Source organism: Microcaecilia unicolor, chromosome 1, assembly GCF_901765095.1.
Source record: "Microcaecilia unicolor chromosome 1, aMicUni1.1, whole genome shotgun sequence".
Taxonomy (NCBI): Eukaryota; Metazoa; Chordata; class Amphibia; order Gymnophiona; family Siphonopidae; genus Microcaecilia; species Microcaecilia unicolor.
The window spans coordinates 465,746,760-465,770,850 of NC_044031.1; the positions used below are offsets into that span (position 1 = coordinate 465,746,760).

Sequence of the window (24,091 nt, forward strand, 5' to 3'; positions counted from 1 at the left end):
GGAAGTAAGGTGGACGAGAGAATGTGTTATCGTTGTGGGAGGAAGGGCCATGTGAAGAGAGACTGTTTTGTTAAATTGCAATTGGTGACCGGAGGGAGGAGGGGTGGCAGGCCGGAATTCTGCCAACAGGTGGAAGTGATGGGGGTGGAGGTGGAAGGACTGTTGGACTCCGGAGCGGATCAAACTATGCTGGCTCAGTCCTTGTGGGAACAGATCATGGTGAAAGGAGCAGGGAGAGTTGGGAGGAAGGGACAGGAGGTCACGATACAGTGTGTGTATGGGGCCGCTAGTAGATACCCGCTGCGGCATGTTAGGATAGTGGGTCCTTTGGGAGTGCATTGGGTCTGGGTGGCGGTTCTGCCTAGGTTGCCGCGAGCCCTTATTCTGGGAAGGGATTGGCCCCCATTTTCGCAGTATTTAAGAGAGAAAGAAGGTTTAGTGGTTACCCGGGCCCAGCGGAGGGGGGAGGGGGAGCAGGAGCAGGCTTTATCTCGGATATTTCCGTTTCAGATGGAGATACTGGGTACCCCGGGGAAAACCAGAGATACGGGGGGGGGGCATAAGAAGACAGTTCAACGTCAAAGAGCTCTTTCTATGAAAGAACTGGAGCAGGAGACTGATTTCCCTGAGGCGGCAGGGGAGTTAAAAGAGCAATTCCCTTCTTTTGAGAGGGAGCAGCGGGCAGACCCCACTCTGCAATATGCCTGGGAGCGAGTAAGGGAGGGGGGCAGAAGGGCTCAGGGCCCTGGTTTTATGGGGGATCAGGGACTTCTTTTCCGGGAAATTTCAGGAGAGGGGTTGGGGGAGGTACGGAGACAGTTAGTAGTGCCGCAGGGGTTTCGGAACCTACTGTTACGGTTGGCTCACGATCACCCTTTGGGGGGGCATAAAGGAGCCCAGAATACTGTCTCCCAGTTGTTAAGACGCTTTTATTGGCCAGGTATATATAAAGAGGTTGAAAGATATTGTGAGTCTTGTCCTTTATGTCAGAAGGTATCAGAACAGGGTCCGGGGAGGGTACCTTTACATCCCTTGCCCCGAATAGGGGTCCCTCTGGGGCGGATTGCGATGGATATAATTGGTCCTATTCAAAAATCTACACGGGGGTTCTCTTATATTTTAGTGATTATGGATATGGCCACGCGTTTCCCTTGGGCAATTCCTTTACGTAGCATTTCTGCCAAAGTCATTGCTGCGGAACTGATTCGCATTTTTTGCGAAGTAGGGTTTCCGCGGGAGGTGCTCACTGATAGGGGGTCCAATTTTAGATCACAGACACTGGCCCAGGTATGGGAGGCCTTCGGTATTGTCCACATTTGTACGGCTGCCTATCATCCGCAGACCAATGGACTTGTAGAAAGATTTAATAAGACCTTGAAGACACTGCTTAGGAAGGGATTGGGCTCTCGTTTGGAGCAATGGGATCAGTTACTACCGTTTGTCCTGTATGTAACGAGGGAGTGTGTCCAGGCCTCCCTAGGGGTGTCCCCATTCGAGTTGTTCTTTGGTCGAGCTCCAAGGGGAGTCTTGGATATAGTGAAGGAGCGTTGGGTACCCCCGGAGCTAGAGGATAATACAGTGGTATCTTACCTGCATGATTTAAAGGGGCGCTTGAGGCGGTTGGGGGTCTACTCTAGAGACAAATTGCAGGCTGCCCAGCAATATCAGAAGGCTTCATATGATAAAAAAGCCCGGGAAAGGGAAGTTGGGATAGGGGATAAAGTGCTGATTATGGTCTCGGATAATCCGCACAAATTTAGTGGTAACTGGAGAGGACCTATGACGGTAACCAGGCGGTTGGGGCCCGTCACTTATGAGGTGAAGAATGAGCGGGGAAGAAAGCAGACGTATCATGTCAATTTGATCAAACCTTGGCATGCCAGAGAGGTATGTTGGGCCACTGCAGAGGACTTAGCGGAGGAGGATCTAGGTCCCCAGATATCTGAGATGGATTCCCAGGGGGAGTGGCAGGTAGGGGAGGCGTTAGAGGGGCACCAAAAGAAGCAAATAAGGGCTCTTTTGGGGGAATTTGAGGATGTGCTGACTCCTTGCCCAGGGGAAACGCGTCTGATTGTGCATGATATCCCTACTGGGGAAGGGAAGGTGGTAAGACAGAGGCCCTATAGGTTGTCTCCCATAAAGCAGCGGGAGGTGAATAGGCAAGTGAGGGAAATGTTGAAGTTTGGGGTGATTGAGGAATCACACAGCCCCTGGGCAAGCCCTGTCGTGCTAGTGCCCAAGTCTGACGGAACATGGCGTTTTTGTATTGATTTCCATCAAGTAAATGCCCTCTCTACTCCGGATGCGTATCCGATGCCGAGGATAGAGGAATTACTGGATAGGCTAGGGTCAGCCCGGTTTTTGTCAACGTTGGACTTGACCAAGGGCTATTGGCAGATTCCGCTCTCTGCTGAAGCCAGGCCGAAAACAGCATTTTGTACTCCTCTCGGCCTGTTTCAGTTCAAGCGGATGCCATTTGGCTTGAATTCCGCTGCGGCGTCCTGCCAACGCCTGTTGGATCAGGTATTGAGACCGCATCAAGCTTATGCAGCAGCATATCTAGATGATGTCATTATTCATAGCCAGGGCTGGAGGTCCCATCTACTTCAGGTGGGGAAGGTATTGATGGCTTTTAGGGAAGCAGGGCTTACTCTTAACCCCCAGAAATGTTATTTTGCTCAGAGGGAGGTGAAATATTTGGGCTATAAAGTGGGGAATGGACAGATAAGGCCATTACAGGGCAAGGTCGAAAGTATTCAACTGTTCCCCCGCCCTGAGTCCAAGAAACAGATGAGGGGATTTTTGGGGCTAGTGGGGTATTATCGAAGGTTCATTCCTCACTTTGCTACTTTGGCAGCTCCCCTGACTGAAATGTTAAAGAAAGATAAGCCCAATCGGTTAAGGTGGGGAGAAGCAGAGCAGGGGGCATTTGTGGCCCTTCGGCAAGCACTGTGTGAGGAACCAGTACTTAGGGCTGTAGATTTTGACAGGGAATTTATCCTGCACACGGATGCTTCTGGCACCGGGTTGGGGGCAGTGCTATCGCAGGTCTACGGGGAGGAGGAACACCCGGTGTTGTATTTGAGCAGAAAGTTGCTTCCTCATGAAACTAAGTATGCTACAATTGAGAGGGAATGTCTGGCAGTAAAATGGGCCATACAGAAATGCCAGTTTTATCTGGAGGGGCGGCCATTCAAGCTGTTTACAGATCATGCCCCTTTAAAGTGGTTAGCGCAGATGAAGGATAGCAATGCTAGGCTGACGAGGTGGTATCTGGCATTGCAACCCTTCCAATATCACATTGAACATAGGGCAGGGAAGTTGCTACCACATGTGGATGTTTTGAGTAGGGTTGCTAGCCCTGAAGGAGAAGGTAGGAGGAAGATGCGGGCTAGCAATCACTTAAGGGGGGGGGGGGGTATGTGAGGAATGGGTTGATAAGCAGAAGCGGAAGGGGAGAAAAGGGGCCCTGCTTCCATGTAGAGGGGAAGAGGGGAAAGAGGGTGACTACAGAAACTACAAGTCCCAGAAGCCTGAGTTGAGCAGGAAACAGGAGGTGGAGGACTTGCCTTCTCAGAGAAGCAAGGGGGAGGAGGCTGATTGGGAAATGAAGTCTAAGGAAGGGAATGAGGAACACCTGCTGGGGGAGGGAGGGGCTGAGCATATGGACTGGCAAGAGGGAGAAGGAGGGGGGGAACAAGAGGAGATGGATATCTCAGCTTTTGCTCGGGGCCAGGAGGGGACCAAAGGAAAGTAAGTCCTGGAAAACAGACTGTATGAGTGCTAACCCTGTGTGGGTGGTTGTCAGGAGTGCTGACAAATGAGGGAGGTGGGTCTCTAGGTTTAGCTGACAAGGAACTGCTAGAACCTAGGGGAACTCATACAGCAGCGGGAAAGTTTGCAACAAGATAGCATTTGAACTTGAGAACTGAACTTTGGATTAGAACTCTATAAGGGGGAGAGAAATGAACTGAAGGGGCCTGTGCCAGGAACAGGACCCGTATAGAAGCATTGTTCACTTGGGAGCCTGGCTGGAGAGAAGCCAGGGAGCCGATAGACCTGGTTGCTGGCCTAAAACAACTTTGTAGGCGTGATCTGCTAAAAGTAGATGACGGCCTCCACCTGAGGAAAAGAACTACTGTCCCGCAGGACAAAGGGGGAGGAAGGGGAGAACGGACACAGGGGGTCCCAGTAGACGGAACTGTTTTCTTTTGGCTACCCAAAGAGGAGTATCTTTTTCAGTAGCCCGCCAGTCCTGGAACTGATTGACGGACTTCAGGCGGGAGTGAACTCAGCAGAGGAAGCATGATCTGTGTTTGAATACCAGCAAAGAGGATTACTAGCAGTGCGGAGGTGATTCCCGGATCAGGGCAAGGAGGAGGCAACACCTCGAGCGGTGGACCAGTACCGAGGTGACAATCTGCAACAGCTTGTTCCAGCCTGCCTGCTAACTTGTCAGCCATTGACTTTTCTGCTCTATCTGCCTCACACCCCAGTCACTACACATACACCTGTTACACCTCAATCACTACTTATGGTCCCTGTCCACATTCTCTTTCTTGCCCTGTCCCTTCCTAATCTTTTTCCCCTCCCCCTACCACTGTCTACCGCTGGAAATCATTGCCCACCCCTGTCCCCTCCCGTCCTGCTCGCGACGGTAATACCCTATTTAACCCCATCCCTCATCACCTCACCATCTCTCTTGTCCCCCTCCTCCTTCCTAGCTCTTAACCTTCAACACTTCCTTCCTGCCATTAACCCATCACCATTCCTCCTAAGAGCATCCCGTCTTTGTCGCCTTCGTCGCCCGACCTCCCCCACCCTCCTCCTACCTCTCTTGCTCCTCCTCTTGCTATCCGCGGGAGTCATTAATCCTAATCCAGGCCCCCCTCACCTGTCCTCCTCCTATCCATGCAAACGATTCTGTGATGTCTCCAATCTCGTCTCTATTCCCCTCCTCCCCCCCTCCTCTCTCCCCTTCTCATGTGCCCTATGAAATGCCCACTCGGTCTGCAACAAACTGCCCTTCACCCACGATCTCTTCATCTCTCGTTCCCTTCTACTGCTCGCCCTAACTGAAACTTGGCTCTCCCCTGATGACTCTGCCTCAGTAGCAGCCCTCTGCCATGGAGGTTATCTCTTTTCCCACACTCCCCGCCCAGCTGGCCGCGGTGGAGGCGTCGGGCTTCTACTCTCGCTCTCCTGTAGTTTCCAACCCCTCCTCCTACCGCAATCTCACTGCTTCTCATCCTTTGAAGCACACTCCATCCAGCTATTCTACCCATTGCCACTCAGAGTGGCAGTCATTTACCGCCCCCCTAATAAATCCCTCTCTTCCTTCCTCACCGACTTTGATGCCTGGCTTTCTGTTTTTCTCGAACCCTCATTTCCGTCCCTCATTCTCGGAGACTTTAACATACACGTTGATGACCAATCCAACCCTCACGCTTCTCAGTTCCTCACTCTAACATCCTCCTTCAACCTCCAGCTATGCTCCACCACCCCTACTCACCGAGACGGACATTGTCTTGACCTCGTCCTCTCCTCTTCCGGCTCTCCCTCCAATTTCCACGCTTCAGCTCTTCCTCTCTCCGATCATCACCTGATCACCTTCACACTTCTTCACCCCCCCCTCAGCCCCGTCCAACTTCAACCACTACCTCCAGGAATCTCTAGGCTATTGACGCTCCCACCCTATCCTCTAGTATTTCTAATCTCCTCCCCTCCATCATGTCCTCCGAGTCTGTCGACATGGCTGTCTCCGTTTACAATGCCACTCTCTCCTCTGCTCTGGACACCCTCGCACCATCCACCTCCCGTCCCACTAAACGTACTATTCTCCAGCCATGGCTGACCCCTTGCATCCATTACCTTCGCTCCTGCGCCCAATCTGCTGAACGCCTCTGGAGGAAATCCTGCACCCATTCAGATTTCCTTCATTACAAATTCATGCTATCCTCCTTCCACTCCTCCCTATTCCTTGCCAAACAGGATTATTACACCCAATTGACCAATTCTCTCAGCTCCAACCCCCGCCGTCTCTTCGCCACCCTTAACTCCCTCCTTAAAGTGCCCTCCGCTCCCACCCCCCTCGCTCTCTCCTCAATCACTGGCCGATTTCTTCCGTGACAAGGTGCAAAAGATCAACCTTGAGTTCACTACCAAGCCATCTCCTCCTCTTCACCCTTCAACCCTCTTCCTCAACCAATCAACCCAGGCCTCCTTCTCCTCCTTTCCTGACATCACCGAGGAGGAAACCGCTCGCCTTCTTTCCTCCTCGAAATGCACCACCTGCTCTTCTGATCCCATCCCCACCAACCTACTTAACATCATCTCTCATACTGTCACCCCCGCCATCTGTCATATCCTCAACCTCTCTCTCTCCACTGCAACTGTCCCTGACACCTTCAAGCACGCTGTAGTCACACCTCTCCTCAAAAAAACCATCACTTGACCCTACCTGTCCCTCCAACTACCGCCCCAACTCCCTCCTACCCTTCCTCTCCAAAATACTTGAGCGCGCCGTTCACAGCCGCTGCCTTGATTTTCTCTCCTCTCATGCCATCCTCGATCCACTTCAATCCGGTTTTTGCCCTCTACACTCGACAGAAACAGCACTCTCTAAAATCTGTAATGACCTGTTCCTTGCCAAATCCAGAGGCCACTACTCCATCCTCATCCTCCTCGATCTATCCGCCGCTTTTGACACTGTCAATCATGATTTACTTCTTGCCACACTGTCCTCATTTGGGTTCCAGGGCTCTGTCCTCTCCTGGTTCTCCTCCTATCTCTCCCACCGCACCTTCAGAGTCCACTCTCATGGATCCTCCTCCACCCCCATCCCGCTATCTGTTGGTGTTCCCCAGGAATCTGTCCTTGGACCCCTTCTCTTCTCAATCTACACCTCTTCCCTGGGCTCCCTCATCTCATCCCATGGTTTCCAGTATCATCTCTATGCTGATGACACCCAGCTGTATCTCTCCACACCAGACATCACCGCGGAGACCCAGGCAAAGGTATCAGCCTGCTTATCCGACATTGCTACCTGGATGTCCAACCGCCATCTGAAACTGAACATGTCCAAAACCGAGCTCATCGTCTTTCCACCAAAACCCACTTCTCCTCTTCCTTCACTTTCTGTCTCAGTTGATAACAACCTCAACCTCCCCGTCTCATCTGCCCGCAACCTCGGAGTCATCTTTGACTCCTCCCTCTCCTTCTCTGCGCATATCCAGCAGATAGCCAAGACCTGTCGCTTCTTCCTCTTTAACATCAGCAAAATTCGCCCTTTCCTCTCTGAACACACCACCCGAACTCTCGTCCACGCTCTCATTACCTCTCGCCTTGACTACTGCAACTTACTCCTCACCGGCCTCCCACTTAGCCACCTATCCCCCCTTCAATCTGTTCAGAACTCTGCGGCACGTCTTATATTCCGCCAGAACCGATATACTCATATCACCCCTCTCCTCAGGCCACTTCACTGGCTTCCAATCAGATACCGCATTCAGTTCAAGCTTCTCCTTCTTACCTACAAATGCACTCAGTCTGCTGCCCCTCACTACCTCTCTACCCTCATCTCCCCTTACGTTCCCACCCGAAACCTCCGTTCACAGGACAAATCCCTCCTCTCATTACCCTTCTCCACCACTGTCAATGCCAGGCTCCGCTCATTCTGCCTCGCCTCACCCTATACTTGGAACAACCTTCCCGAGCCCATACGTCAAGCCCCCTCCATGCCCATCTTCAAGTCTTTGCTTAAAGCCCACCTCTTCAATGCTGCGTTCGGCACCTAACTCTTTCAGGAAATCCAGACTGTCCCAATTTGACCGCCCCTATCAGACTTACTGTTCACGTGTCCTTTAGGTTGTAAGCTCTTTGAGCAGGGACTGTCCTTCTATGTTAAAATTGTACAGCGCTGCGTAACCCTAGTAGCGCTTTAGAAATGTTAAGTAGTAGTAGTAGTGGACAGATTCCTGAAGGAAAAGTCCATTGATCATTATTAATGTAACCCCTAGGGTGGCAGTGAGTTCCTCCTCAGTGATTCTAGGAGGGGGGTGCGTTTTTGTTGAGACTCCCGCAGCGGCGATTTCAGGCTGCAGGAGTCTTTCGAGCAGCAGCGCTGAAGAAGGGAAGCCCGGGGAAAGCTTTGGCTGTGCTTGTAGAAGCGGCATGTTTTTTTAAGGAGAGTGAAGGGGAGCTGAGGCGGTGATGTTGGCCATATCGGGCCGAGTTGGAAGTGGGAGCGGGCACTGCGTAAGAGGGAAGCTGCCCTAAAGAGAGAATCTGCGGTCGCCAGCATTTCTGGCAAGGCCGGGGCTGTGACAATGTCGGGAACGGCATTGTTGCTGGCAAAGGGCTGGAGCAACGAGCCGGGGAGGCTGCATGAGCAGCGTTGGAGTCGGCGAATTCAGAGAGGGGGAAGCCCAGGGAAGTCAGCTCCAATTGGCCCTGCGTCAGCGTCTGACGTCGGCATTTGATGTCAGACGCACGTTTCAGACGCAGGGCTCAGGAATCCCCTATTCTTAAAGGGAACTGGCTCTTTTAAGTTGTAGAGCCGAAGGTAAAGTAAGCCCGGAGTTGGTTGGGGAAAACTGGGGAGAGTGCTCCGGTGCACTCTCCCAGCGTTTTTTTATTTTTAGAAAAGCGGCCAACCATGATATTAGCACTGCACGTGCTAAAGGGGCTGAGGAGCCGGGTGCAGAAGGTGAGCACGAGCCAGAAGCCAGCTCGTGGACGGAGCTGGGCAGGAGTTTCATGCCTGGAATAAAAAGGAGATTTTGGGGGTTAAAAGACAACAAAGGTACAAACTTTATTATTTAATTAAAAGGCTGTTAATTATGTCTGCATTTAAAATGGCTATATTGTTCTAAGAAATGTTTTTACGCTGTGTTAGGAGGGCTAATTGGATGAGAGGCTCGTGCTCAGGGTTCGAGTTCGGAGAGTTGTAGGTAAAGTTCTAAACTGTAAAGTTGGGCAGTTGGGAGGTAAGCTAAGAGCTGGACGGACCTGTATAAGTGGTCCCTGAACAGCCAAGCAGAAAAATTTGTTTTAATTGGGTTTTAAGAGGTTTACTGAGTTAATTGAAAGTCTTGAAGTGTGACTGCAGTAGATTAACTTATTTAAAAAGCCACTCACGTCTTGTTAGAAGGCTTTAGGAGTGTGATTGTGAGTTGAATGGGAAAGCTCCTGTCAGAAGTTCAATATAAGTTAATATATTAAAATATTCTTTAGTAATTGGAATATCTAGTGCTGCTTAAGACACCAGACGTTTGTCTCAGTGAGGAAATTGAACTTTTATAAGAACTGGTGTAAGCAGTTAAAATACAGCTGTCAGAGGTTTACCTTGTGAAAAGGTTTAATTAAATAACCTCCACAGTAATCTTGAGTTGTGCTATTTTAAAGAGAAAAAATACATCATTTTAATAAATCACACCTGTTACTGAAATAGCTGAGAGCTAGTTCCCTGCAGAAAAATCTCAAGACACTGGATTTAATAATCCTAGTGTTTGTATTAATTTGAAATACATTTCCTACATAATAACTCTCACCTCCAACGTTCTGAGGCTGCCTGGCACCGTGGATTCCGCCGGAAGTGCTCTGTTTCATGGAGTAGATCAAACTGACGTCAGCAGCAAACAGCGACCCAGGCAGGGGGAGGAGTAGCAGCCAGGGGGAGGAGTAGGGAAACACGTGGAGCGTGTTTCCCTACTCCTCTCCCTGCCTAGGAATCACTCCAGACTGGTGGCCAACCTCCCGAACCACCCGCGCACACTAACCGCCCTCGAAAAACCGTTGCCGCCCTCCCTGTCATCTCCAAGTCCGGATTCGGACTGTCGGAGAGGACGAAGAGGGAGGGCGGCGAGAAGGTAAGTGACCGGCTGCGGCGACTGTCCAATGTGGAGGCAGGTGAGGGTTCAGGGCGGGGGTCGGGGTCCACTGGTGACTCAGAAGAGGGGGGAGGGAAAGACCAGCAGATCTGACTCCAGCGCATCCGTCATCCCCGTTCACTCACAACAAAGCAAGCAAACCTATGAGATGCTGCAGGACGTTTAATAGACAGGAGTGGAACACAGCACAGCAAGTCTACGGTAAGCAAGGAAGCCCATTGGTTAATCTCTGTTTCCACTCCCCTACGCAGCTGTCATTCGCATACACTCAAAAACAAGCAAATCTAGGAGCTCCTGCTGCACATTGTCGTTTTTACATTGTTGATAGACAGTGCCTTAAAACGTCAAGGACAAAAGGAGGGGGGAGACAGACAGACCCTGCAACTGGGATGGAGGGGGAGGAGGGGGGCAGGGGGGAGGGAGGGGGTGGGGGGAAGGAGGGAGGACCCTGCAACTGGGAAAAAGGGAGGAAGGGAGGGATGGAGGGGGTACCCTACAACTGGGAAAAAGGGAGGGAGGGGGGACCCCCAGCAACAGGGAGGCGGGGGGGGGGGACCCTGCAACTGGGAGACAGACCGGGGGGGGGGGGATGATGACCCTGGAACTGGGAGGGAGGGCACATACTCTTATTCTTACACACACACTCGCACATTCAATCTTTCTCACACAGTCACTCTCACACACACTCACTCAAACATACACACTCCGAGGAAAACCTTGCTAGTGCCCGTTTCCTTTAAAACAGAAATGGGCCTTTTTTACAAGTTTGAAATAATTTGATTGGGAGGGTTAAGATAGGGATATTTAATTATATTTTATTTTACCTGGGGATAGCTAGTTAGGGAAGAGAATAATAAGCCACAGGGTCTTAGTCAGATTGACCTATATAGATAGGGTTAAGAGTTTCTCTTTTTAAGGTATTTAAAGCTTAGAGTAGTAGGTGCTCTGAGGTGTTCCTGGTTCCGGACAGCATCATACCTGTAATCATCACAAGACAACACTGTACCCAACGATCAAAGAAAGGAGAAGAAAAGAAAAGAAGAAAATACAAGAAAGCTGGAAAAGTATCCTTTTAACCATCTTTGCAAGCACATTGAAAAGGGATTCATTAGTGACTTCTTATAGAGAAATAAAAATTAAAAAAACATAGACTTGTACCTACCTAATTAGTTGACCTGAGGAAGTACTTGAAAAGAAGAACAAAATAAAGAATCAGTTCTTACAATTTAAAAGTTCAAAAATGCATTTCTGATGTGTTATACTGGTTAAATAATAGGATTTTGCTATGTTTTATGGAATATACTTATCTGATTTTTATCTCTGAAAGTTGGTGATATTGGCTGGGATATGCATCTATAAAGAGGAAAAAAAAATTGAATTATTTTTAAACATCAATAAGTAAATAAATTTAATTAATTTGGAATATAAACTTTGTCTAACTGATCATTTTAATTTCCCCTCTTGTTTTTGAAACAGGAGAGCAAGGTTAGTGAAAATAAGTGTACCTCACCTCTGTCCGTTTCACAAGAGTTCACCCGAGGTATTCCAAGGGTAACTGTAGGGTGAGCAATTGTGCCAAGAGGTGGGGTCACATTAAATGTTGGGTTTTTGCCTGGTTCTTCGGGCCTGGATTGGCCGCTGTCGGAGATAGAGTGCTGGGATTGATGGACCTTTGGTCTTTTCCCAGCATGGCGGTGCTTATGTACTTATGTACTAATATGGTGTCTATGTAATTTCAGTCAAGCATCTGGACTGTCTCTTCAACACAGCATCTTTCTTCACATTTTTTGCTCTTAATAATATACACTGCATTTGAAGATACGTTGGATCTCCTTATGATAAATGTTTTTCCCATGTACTACTACTACTACTTAACATTTCTAGAGCGCTACTAGGGTTACGCAACGCTGTACAGTTTAACAAAGAAGGACAGTCCCTGCTCAAAGGAGCTTACAATGTAAAGGACGAAATGTCAAGTGACTATTAGGGATAACCTGAAAGCCTATGTTGCAAAGGCACGTGGAGGGGCATAATCGAATGGGGCGCCCAAGTTTTTCTCAGGACGTCATCGCAGGACGTCCTGGCAAAGCGGCGGGGAAACCCGTATTATCAAAACAAGATGGGAGGCCATCTTTCATTTAGATAATACGGTCAGGGACGCCCAAATCTCAACATTTAGGTCGACCTTAGAGATGATCATCCTTAGAGATGGTCGTCCCCAGTTTTTGGAGACAATGGCAACCGAGGACGTTCATCTCAGAAACGACCAAATCCAAGCCATTTGGTCATGGGAGGAGCCAGCATTCGTAGTGCACTGGTCCCCCTCACATGCCAGGACATCAACCGGGCAACCCAGGGGGCATTGCAGTGGACAGAAATTGCTTCCAGGAGCATAGCTCCCTTACCTTGGGTGCTGAGCCCAACTGTACAACACTACCATAGCCCTAAGGGGTGAAGGGGGGCACCTACATGTGGGTACAGTGGGTTTGTGGTGGGTTTTGAAGGGCTCACATTTACCACCACAAGTGTAACAGGTAGGGGGGGATGGGCCTGGGTCCGCCTGCCTGAAGTGCACTGCACCCACTAAAACTGCTCCAGGGACCTGCATACTTCTGTCAGGGAGCTAGGTATGACATTTGAGGCTGGCAAAAAATATTTTTAGATTTTTTTTTTAGGGTGGGAGGGGGTTAGTGACCACTGGGGGAGTAAGGGAAGGTGATCCCTGATTCCCTCCGGTGGTCATCTGGTCAGTTTGGGCACCTTTTTGAGGCTTGGTTGCAAGAAAAAATGGACCAAGTTGGCCAAGTGCTCGTCAGGGACGCCCTTCTTTTTTCCATTATCGGACGAGGATGCCCATGTGTTAAGCACGCCCCAGTCCCGCCTTCACTATGCTTCCAACACGCCCCTGTGAACTTTGGTCGTCCTCGTGACGGAAAGCAGTTGAGGACGCCCAAAATCGGCTTTCGATTATGCCGATTTGGGCGACCCTGGGAGGATGCCCATCTTGCGATTTGTGTCGAAAGATGGGTGCCCTTCTCTTTCGAAAATAAGCCTGATAGTCATCTAAATTGTTCTTATCAAAGAAACTTCTCTTTGGAACTTTTACATAGGCATAATACTGGTTGATAAAACCTCTACATTATCAACCGGTTTGGTTAGCAATGGAGCAACTGATGTGGGGCTCTTCTTTAAGTCCCCATCTCTTGTCGTTATTTATTCCAGAACGATTGAAAAATAATTAATTCTTTCCTCTTTCTCTTGTTTGCATGAACTTGATAATTATAAGGAATTTTCAAGCTCTAGTTCCCTTCATTCCACCTTAAGGGGCAACCCTTTAATCAAAATTAATAAGCACCCCTATATGTTGGGAAATTTGGCAAAAAATGGGATAAGGACAATTGCTCATGTGTATTCTGGTAATTCAGTTGTTCCCTTTGAGGATCTCTGTTCTGGCTTTTCTTTACCAGTCAGCCAATACTTTAAGTGGCTCCAGATTAAACATTGTCTAACCCAGAACAAAGATCTCTCTAACCTAAATGTAAAGTCTCCTCCTATACATGATTTCCTATCTAGAGTTTGTTACAAAGGCCATGTTGTATCACAATTATACAAATTTTTTAACACAAAAGAGTTTAAGCAGCAAACTAAGCCTATGTTCAGTATGGGAAAACGATCTTCAAATTCAGGTATCACCCAATCAGTGGTTTTATCTTTGGTCTAAAGTGAATAGGCCTATAGCTTCGGCCAGCTACGTGCAATCATTATATTTCTTTCATCATAGGGCGATTTGGACTCCTCATAAATTGGCGGTAGCTGGTCTTTCGAGTAACAACAAATGTTGGTCCTGTGGCTCGCACATTGGTACCTTGCTTCATATGATCTTTGATTGTAGAATAACTTATGACTTTTGGTGTCAGGTGTGGTCTTTTATTTCAAACTAGTAAATAAGGCCCTCGGAGTGTGTATGTTTGAGAGAGTGTGTGTGAGAGTGACTGTGTGAGAGAGAGAGTGAATGTGCGAGTGTTTATGTGTGACAGAGAGAGAGAGTGAGTCTGGGTGCGAGTGTGTCTGTGAGAGAGTGTGTGAGAATGACAGTGTGTGTGTTTGAATGAGAGTGTGTGCGAGTGCTTATGTGAGACAGTGAGTGTGAGAGAGTGTGTTTCACAAAGATACACTGTGTGTGAGAGAGAGAGTGTGTGTGAGACAGAGTGTGAGAGAGTATGTGTACGATACACAGACTGTCTGTGAGACCGAGAGAGTGTATGAGACCGAGTGTGTGAGACCGAGAGTGTGTGAGAGTGACTGTGTGAAACATAAAGAGTGAATGTGATACAGTGTGAGACATGTGAGAGACTGTGTGAGAGTGAAAGACACTGACTGTGAGAGTGTGTGTGTGTGTGTGACAGAGATACCTCCCCCTCCCTCTGTGGTCTCAGGACCCCCTCCCCCTCTGGTATGAGGACCCCTTCCCCCTCTGGTCTCAGGACCCCCTCCCCCTCTCAAGTCTCAGGACCCCCTACCCCTCCCCCCTCTGCGTTCCCCTCCCCTGTGGTCTGAGGACCACCTGCCTCTCCCCCCTCTGTGTGGTTGGCAGCCCCGTGAGAGTGTGTGACAGAGAGAGAGAGAGTGAGACTGAGTGCGAGTGTGTCTGTGAGAGAGAGAGTGTGTGTGATTGTCCTCTCTCCCCTGCCCCTCTCCAGCCACCCAGCGATTCTCCTCTCTCCCCTGGCCCCCCCCTCGAGCCACCCAGCGATTCTCATCTCCCCTGCCCCCCTCGAGCCACCCAGCGATTCTGCTCTATCCCCTGCCCCTCCTCGAGCCATCCATTGATTCTCCTATTTCCCCTGCCCCCCCCTCCAGCCACCCAGCGATTCTTTTTTTTTTTTTTTTTATTCATTTATTTGTAATTAACAAGCATTACATCTTGTATTTAGAAACACAGAAAGGCAAAAAAAAATTATAGAGGAAAAAACAAAATACATTTTTATATTCTTCCTTAGACCACAAAGCAATAGGGGAAGGGAGACGTGTCTAATAAAGAAATAACATAGTCTTATATAATAAGAAGTAATAAAGAAAATGGCCTGGCTCATTAATCCACCATAATAAAGATTAATCCGTTGTTAAATTATTACACTGGGGGTACATTGAGGACCCGCTTTTGTTCCAAGAAAGATTTTAACTGATCCGACTCAAAAAAAACATACTTTACATTAAGATACTTCACTATGCATTTACAAGGATAGGATAGCAAAAAGGAGGCTCCAATTGCCCTTGTCTCCTCTCTTAACGCTAAGAATAACTTTCTCCTATCTTGAGTAGTTTTAGTTACGTCTGGATAAATCCACACCCTGGATCCACAGAAAAGTTTCATTGAATTTTTAAAGTACATTTTTAGTATTGCGTTAAGATCTTGTTCAAAAACTAGTGATATCAATAAAGTCTGTCGATGTGAGACTGCTGAAAAAGACTGTTCCAGAAACGCCGAAAGATCTTGTGATTCCTGGTTATTCTCTTGTGGTTTAACTTGATTGCTTATCTGCTTCAATTCTCCCTCTTTATTTTTAGGCAAAGGAACATAAAAAATTTTATTAACTGGAGGAATATGAGAGGGGGAATATTGTAGATTTCCAATCAAGTATTTACGAAACAGTTCCATCGGACTCAAGCCAATTATGACAGGAAAACTTAGTATCCTTAGATTCAAGCGCTTATTAAAGTTTTCAAGTTGTTCAATCTTTCTCAAAGTCATCAATTTGTCTTTAATCAAAACATTGTTAGTCAGTTTCAGCGTCGTTATTTCTGTTTGAATCGAATCTATTTTTGAAGTAGTGTCTACTTTAAAGTTATCCATAGCTTCAGTTAAGACATCAACTTTACTTACAAGCATGGAAGTCTCTTTTACCGTGTTCGCTACAGTTTGAGTCAGTTCTTGAATAGCGGTCCAGATCAACTCCAGTGTAACCACCTGGGGAGCTAGCTGTTCCACAGTTGTTTTCTCTGTCCGCTTTGGGGTGGAGCTGCCACTTGCAGATCCGCCGCCTTCGACTTCCGAAGCAGCTAGATCCGACATCCACTGCCGACTACGAGCTGGACAAGGTGGTTGATTAATATCCGGCGGGGACAAAAAGATCTCTGAGCCCAAGTGAGCCGTCGCTCCTTCGTCGGCGCTCACAGCGGGCAAACTCTCACCGGAGTTAAACGTGGGCTTTGTTGTGAAGCGATCCAGCGTCGTCTGAACCGGCGATGAGGTAAGAACCAATGGCGGATGGCTCTTTACCACGGCTTTCCTCTTTGTATGAGGCATTTTTAGAAAAAAGAAACAGGTTTTTAGGTATAAGTCCAGAGAGCTCGAGCGCACACACTCAAAGCTGAGCCGCCATCTTGGACACGCCCACCCAGTGATTCTGCTTTCTCCCCTGCCCTCCCTTCAGCCACCCAGCGATTCTGCTCTCTCCCCTGCCCCCCCTCTAGCCACCCTGATTCTCCTCTGTCTCCTGCCCCCCCCTCCAGCTACCCAGCGATTGTCCTCTGTCCCCTGATTAGCTCAGTCGAAGCGGCGGCGTTATTGAAAGCCCTGGCCGTCTCTAGCCTGCTCGTCTCCAGCCTTCGAATTCGTTCCCTCAGTCCTGCCTTCTGATTACCCGCCCTCAACGTCATCACATTTGACGCGAGGGTGGGGCAGAGAGAGATGTGACAGACTTAAGAATGTTACGAACCTTTCACTGAAGCCACGGAGTCAGCTTCAGAATATTGGAGGTGAGTTTGTTCCCTCAGTCCTGCCTTCTGATTACCTGCCCTCAATGTCATAACGTTTTGACGCGACGGCGGGGCAGAGAGAGGTGTGACAGACTTACGAATGTTACGAACCCTTCACTGAAGCCACGGAGTCAGCTTCAGAACGTTGGAGGTGCTTTTTATTATAGTAGATATTCTTCCTGTACAGGGTCCAATTACTCATTCAATTATTATGTTAGGTTCTGTGCTGAAGCTTTTTGGTGGCATTCAATTTTACAGATTCATAAATGTGAAACCTCTGTTGCAGACAAAATGGGTGAGACATGTTCTACTGCTAAAATTTGGTCTCATGTGGATAATTATCTGAAATCTTATAATTTTAGGTAACTTGTTTAAAATTTATTATTTTGATTTGCCGGTTTTTCTTTTTAATTCTGTGTTACAGTTGATGTTATTGCTTGATAAATTGTTTATCTTTTTCGAAAACCAATAAAATACATTAAAAAAAAAGATTGTGAGTTACACTCAGTGTCCCTTTGTGAGCCCTCCAGGGCCACTGAGGGGCTAAGTGCTTTGAAAATACACCTCCGAGTGTAACTCACCTTAAGCTACTACTGAACAAGGTGTGAGCAAAATCCAAATAAACACCTTACAGTAAAACAAAAACAACAAAAAAAATAAGGATGGCGCCAAAGCACACCCCCAGCTTCACAATCTGTCTCCTACTACAGCCTCCACCTCTTTCCCCAGAGAGAGCAGCACAGCTTTGTTGTAGTAGAAAAGAGTTGTAATTGTTTTTCTTTTTTTGTCCAATACGCAGGCGCAGAAGCTCAGGCCTCGCGGGCATTGTTTTTCTTTTACACCTCAGCTTTTCAGTCGCGTCCCTGAAGCCTCAGCTGTGGGCCGGATGTTGGCGGGGGGAATCGCTGTGGTTACGGCGCCTGCGCGATGTGTCTTGTCTTGTGAAGGCTAACAACCGGCTGGAGGGAGTGAACGGTTCACGAAGAGAGTGAGAGCCGGGCTAGGCTTCCACCGGTGCTTCTTTCCGGAGAGAGGCGGCATCGCTCTGCCTGTTCCCTTGTTGGAAAGGATTTGTGGGCCGGAGCGAAGGAAGGAGAGGCCGGTCCCGGGAGGGAGCTACGGCCATGAGCGGCTCCAGGAATAACCGCGTGATGGTGGAAGGGGTGGGCGCCAGGGTGGCGCGGGGCCCGGACTGGAAGTGGGGCAAGCAGGACGGTGGCGAGGGGCATGTGGGCACCGTGCGTAGCTTCGAGAGCCCCGAGGAGGTGGTGGTGGTCTGGGACAACGGCACGGCCGCTAACTACCGCTGCTCTGGGGCCTACGATCTGCGCATTCTGGACAGCGCACCCACCGGTAAGGGGGGGGGGGGGGATCAGGGCCTGTCACCGCCAGACGGGCAGATTGGGAACATTGCATTGGTGTGTTACTTCTGAAGTGGGTTTCCCCCCTCCCCCCTTTATGGTTTTACTTAAAATTCGCTTTATTTAGTTTTACATATAAGCCCTTTTAGGTTAGCAAGCAATACAATAATAATAAACCAAAAGAAGGTACTGATTGACCCAATGACATCTGGATAGCAAAGTAATGGAATTGATTGCTGCAGGCTTTTATGGGTAGTTTGGCTTTATTTGTTCTCTATCTTTAATCTATATATGTGAAATTCTTATTGGAGGTGAGATTCTTATTTGGGTTCAGGTTTAATTTAAATTACTTAAGTAAGCTGTTGCAGTTGTGGGTTTTCATTATTTTTTTTTTCTTGTTGATTCTACAGGTTGGTGGTCCTGCCACTAAACACCCACCTGTTGTTAAGATCAACTAAAATAGAAAATAATTTACCGATGTTCTATTTTCCAATTTCTTTGGAATATTGGTGGGTTATCAAATATTTAATAAACATACATATATTTCAGTGTCATTTTATTTTGTTTATACTCCACCTTGATTGCTTTCTGCAGAAAGGTTGGTTATAAATCGGACAATAAAAATTAAATATTATCCTGTGTTACAGAACTCATGGTTTTGCCATTGGGAAGAAAAAGGGACATGAGGAAGGGGGATTTAGCTATAGAAAGCTAGTTAAGAAATCTATTGTTAATCTGATAAAAATTGCCTAATATGGCAACTTTAGGAAAAATTTGGTAAATATATTTTTCAAATTACCATGTACTTATTCCTCTAGAAACAAAATTTGTGTCTTGGTGATTTTGTGATATATATTTTTTTGTTATTTGTAATTTTAAACACTTAGGGCTCCTTTTATAAAGTGGCACTTTTGATTAGCGTGCATTGAATGAGAAGAAACCCATGGGAATTGGAATGGGATTTTTCACATTCAGTGTGCTGCTTTGTAAAAGGAACCCTTAACATCTTTAAAATTATGAAACAGAAGGGTATATATTAGGGTATCGAAAAGCGTTTTACTTTATGACTGTATTTCTCTTTTACTAACTTAATGTATTTATAACTTATTTAAATTGTAGGTCATAGCCCTATTATACTGTAGCCCTGTTTTTGTCAGGAGGCTAGAGCTAGAAAGCAACTAATTGGTTGACCGTTGGTTTTCAAAGCTGAGTTGTCAATCTGCTGCTACTGGCTGAAAGTACCATCTGCACAAAAGATTTAGAACCAGCTGGCACTGGAAGAGTCTTTAAACCAGATCATGCTTGCCTCCCCCCCCTCAAAGAAACATATAGTAGTTTAGTACATTGATTCTGTGTTTGATTTACTAACATATAATTTAGTCTATAATAGCTTGATGAGAAGGGAAATGCATGGTCGTCAGCAACATTTATTTAACTTTGAGGGCAGCCAGTCCAAATGCAGTGACTTAGTACAACAGGCTGAAATGACACTGGGGATTTGATGTTGTGGATTTCATCTCTAAAGTGTCTAGGTTTTATTTATAGTGTTAGTATTTTTCCCAAGAGTGATGTCTTATGCAAATTGCACAAAAATATGAAACAGCTGAGCATTTGGAAGAAAAATTTGCTTTAGACTGTTCACATTAAAAACAATGATTAGTACTTTCTAGGATATTTCTTTTACCAAGAGCTATAAAACTAAAAAAATGTACCTGATCTTGTTCAGTCATTTTTTCTGTCTCATATATGAGTAATAACTAAGTATAGACGTTTAGTACGTGTTCTTTGTGTTTTATTGAGAATCTTAGTAAAAGAAAAACGTGTTCTGTAAGACTTGATGATGGAAAGGTTGATGGAAGGGCAGGAATAAGGTCTGTAGTGTAATAAGATGATTTGATAATAGCGTAATAAAATGCATATAGTTTTAATAACATCCTCTGTACCTAAAACCTAACTTTGTTTGTGTTTTGAAGTTTTATACTGACCTGTACATGATTACTGATTTTTGTTTATATCACATTTGTGAACTTCAGCAGAAAAAGGGCCCTTTTACTAAGCTGTTTTAGGAGCTATCTTGTGCCAAATGTAGAAAAAAATGGCCTAATGTGGAATGCTTTAGCCCATGCCATGTTGGTTTTCCCTTCTGCGCACACAGTATTTATTTCTTAAATTTTTTTGGAGGGGGCATGTCAGGGGCAGAGACTGATTGTGGAAGCGTTAGTGCACGGTCAGCGTGTTAGCTGGTTAACTGGTTAATGTGGACTTAACATGGGAGCCCTTACTGCCGCCTGAATTTTTTCAAATGGCTGCACACGCTAACGGTAACAGTTCATGGCCTGAAATGACACAATTAGAAAAAAAGTTATTTTACGGCCACACTAGAAATGGGCTTAGTGGGTGAGAAGGACCCTGCGTAACGCTAATCCCCTTTTACTATCACAGCTTAGTAAAAGGGCCCTGTAATGTGGTGGTGCAAACTTACTGAATCATCTATATAAATAAATCCCACCTCGAACATTGTGAAGCTCACTTCAAGGCAGTGAAGCACTGAACTCCTGTAGTCTTCTTAGGCTAGGCTATCAGGACCACTCATCCTAACTCATAGACACGCCCCAAGCCACGCCCCATCTGGACATAAAACGCTACCTCAACGTTCTGAAGACAACCTGCTGAAGTCATCCCTAAACAGTTCGTTAGTTCATGGTGGTGAAGCCTTCCAAATCACCGTCTCTATGCCCCACCCTCGCGTCAAACGTCATGACGTCGAGGGCGGAACACAGAGAGTGAAGGGACTGCAACACCCTCCAACAAACAATGAACCAGGCAGGGGGAGGAGTAGGGAAACACGCGCAGCATGTTTCCCTACTCCTCCCCGTGACTAAGAATCGCTACACACCCTCCATTGCCCCAGGTAAAAATAAGTACCAGCCTGCCATGAGTGGGACACCGCGGGGTACAAGTGTACCTACCCCCTTCCCTCCTCGCCGCATCACCCGACCCCTCCCCTGCCGCATCACCAAGCCCCTCCCCCCCAATCGACCGCCTCGCCACCCGCAACCGCTAATAGAAACTCTGTCTTGCCGCTGCTGCTTCTCCTATTCAGCAGCAGCAGCAGCCAGTACATAAAGACAACAACAACAACAAAATCTCCTACAACGCACCTCCGTAGAGAACCATCTCAGATTGGCAGACATCTCTGCAGCTGCTCCTCCTCTACCCTCAACATCACTGCTCCTGCAGGGAGACCCCGGAGGAACGCACAGACGTCAGAGTGGAGAGGAGGAGCGCCTGCAGAGACGTCTGCCAATCTGAGATGGTTCTCTATGGAGGTGCGTTTTGCGACAGAGTTTTTTTTTCTTCTTTATCTACTGGCTCCTGCTGCTCAAAAGGAGAAGCAGCAGGGGCTGGCCACCGTTAGGATTCGCGGTGGCGAGGGGGTCCATGAAGGTACGGGGGGAGGGGCTTGGTGATGCGCCGGGGTAGGGGGGTCGGGTGATGGGCAAAGGGGGGGAGAACCTTGCTAGCGCCTGTTTCATTTGTAACAGAAACGGGCCTTTTTTTTACTAGTAGCTTAATATTCTCTCAGCAACCTGAAGATTCATGAGAAACAAGTAATTTGCCTTTCTGGTTTTGAACATAACTGACACAAGACTACACTTGTAATTGTTTTGCCCATTAAAACAAATTTACTTTATAGATATAAAAGCAGATTATATATAATGTTGAATAGTGTCTTTTTTCTTTGTTTTGACTGGCTGATTTGTGAAAAACGTTCCATATCATCTAGCAGATCAATTCATAGACTGGTGGGTTGTGTCCATCTACCAGCAGGTGGAGATAGAGAGCAATCTTTTGCCTCTCTATATGTGGTCATGTGCTACCAGGAAATCCTCAGTATTCTCTCTATCTAGCAGGTGTGTGGTCACACGCAGCAGCTCTGGCTTGGTCTCCACGCCTATTTACTTAGGCTTTGTTGAGTACCTGGGGTTGAGGGCTCTTCGTGAGCAAGTGCAAACCTGGTGGTGCCAGGTCCCTCCTTTTCCCCCCCCTCCCGCTGGCTTCGTTAAAAAAAGAAAAACAATCTTGAAGCAGAAAAGATTTTCCTTGCAGCTGCTCACTGGGACACAATTCATTGCAGCTCAGAGCAAGAAGCAAGTAATTTTACCTTTTCCTAGCGGGCAGGGGTTTCCCCGAACGTTTCCCTCGTGGATCATGGCGTCGGATGGTAAGGGTGCGAAAAAGCGCTCCCCGGACTGCGATTGCGCGGCTAGTGGGGAGGCGTGGGGATCGGAGGCAGAGAAAGCGAGCCTCAAGGTAGCCAGGGCCATGACTCGTCTGTACTCTCTGCTAGAGGGTGAACAGGAGGCCTTGCGCTGGCCGGCAGTGGACTCTCTAATCACTGCGGTGACAAAAAAGACGGCTTTGCCGGTGGAAGGTGGCTCTGCCCTTAAGGATTCACAGGACAGGACATTGGAAGCGGCCTTAAAGTTAGCCTTTGAGGCGGCCGCCTTGAGTTTGCAGGCCTCGGTTTGCGGCTCTTATGTGGCCAGGGCATGCCTGATGGTGGTGCAGCGGGCCTCTCCCTCGGATCCTTCCTTGAGGGCGGATTGGCCGGTCCTGGAGTCGGGCTTGGCTTACTTGGCAGACTTACTGTATTTTATTTTATTTATTTATTTATTTGTCGCATTTGTATCCCACATTTTCCCACCTATTTGCAGGCTCAATGTGGCTTACATTTGCCGTAATAGCGATTGCCATTTCCGGTCTACAGAGTTGCACATGGTTTTGCATTCTGGTGCGTACATACATGGTAGAAGAATGCATTGTGATCTTGCGTAGGTGTCAACCTTATGTTGTTGCTCAGGTATCGACATTAGGGTAAAAGTGATAGTGTTTGGCAGTGAGGTTAGTCAGCATTGTGTGGTTGCATAGAAGTGGTAGTGTTTGTTCATTCAAAGCAGTGAGGTTACTCAGTCGTGTGATTAAGGTCGGTACAGTCTTATTCTTCAGTCTTATTGTTTAGCAATTAGGATGGTTGTGGTATGCCTTCTTGAATAAGTCAGTTTTCAATAGTCTTGGGAAGATAGTTAAATCTTGTGTTGTTTTTATGGTCTTCGGAAGTGCGTTTCATAGTTGCGTGCAGATGTAGGAGAAACTGGTTGCGTATGTGGACTTCTATTTTAATCCTTTGCAGTTGGGGTAATGGAGGTTGAGGAATGTGCGTGCTGATCTTTTTGCGTTCCTAGCAGGTAGGTCTATAAGGTCTGTCATGTAGGCCGGGGCTTTCCCTTGTATAATTTTGTGGACCAGGGTGCAGACTTTGAACGCAATTTGTTCTTTTAATGGAAGCCAATGTAATTTTTGTCTTAAGGGTTTGGCGCTTTCGTATTTTGCTTTCCCAAATATGAGTCTGGCTGCTGTGTTTTGGGCTGTTTGAAGCTTCTTAATGACTTGTTCTTTGCACCCTGCGTAAATTGTACGATGTTTTGAGAGCCTCGGCTAAAGGTATGTCTCAGACAGTCTCTGCCCGTCGATGGCTATGGCTTAAGCATTGGTCAACTGACCATGCCTCCAAATGCCACTTAGCCAAGTTGCCTTTTAAGGGCAGGCTGCTCTTCGGGGATGAGCTGGACAAGATCATGACGGATCTTGGCAGTTCTAAAGGCAAGAGGTTGCTGGAGGTCAAGGCAAGGGCCAGCGGTGCTCGCCCTGGTTCCTCTAAGGGCCGTTTTCAAGAAGCCCGTCGGTATCGCACAGGCAAGTCGGGCTCCTCCTCCTCCTTCAAGCAGAGGTTCTCCCCGAAGCAGCATTTCTTTCGCAGAAACTGCCGCTCAGGAGGTTCTTCCTCCGGTCCTCCCCCAGGGTCTCGTACCCAATGACGGGGCCCTGGTCCATGGCCCAGAGCAGATAGGAGGAAGGCTGTCCTCTTTTCTGGGCAAGTGGACCAGGCTAACTTCAGACGCTTGGGTTCTAGAAGTCATCAGAGACGGCTACAAGTTGGAGTTCTGCCGGCCCCTGAGAGACGGGTTCGTGAACTCTCCCTGCAAGTCTCCCCTCAAAGTGGCAGCAGTTCAGCAGACT

The 24,091-nt window shown here is 47.6% G+C and overlaps 1 protein-coding gene across 1 annotated transcript in view; it reads left to right on the plus strand.

Moving 5' to 3' along the window:
- The first annotated feature begins 17,588 nt into the window (after positions 1 to 17,588).
- MIB1 (mindbomb E3 ubiquitin protein ligase 1) overlaps positions 17,589 to 24,091 on the plus strand; it is a 262,296-nt gene continuing 255,793 nt past the window's right edge. The window contains 1 exon segment of the mRNA XM_030213434.1: positions 17,589 to 18,002. Within this exon segment, the coding sequence (XP_030069294.1) occupies positions 17,774 to 18,002 (229 nt within the window). The 5' untranslated portion in view covers positions 17,589 to 17,773.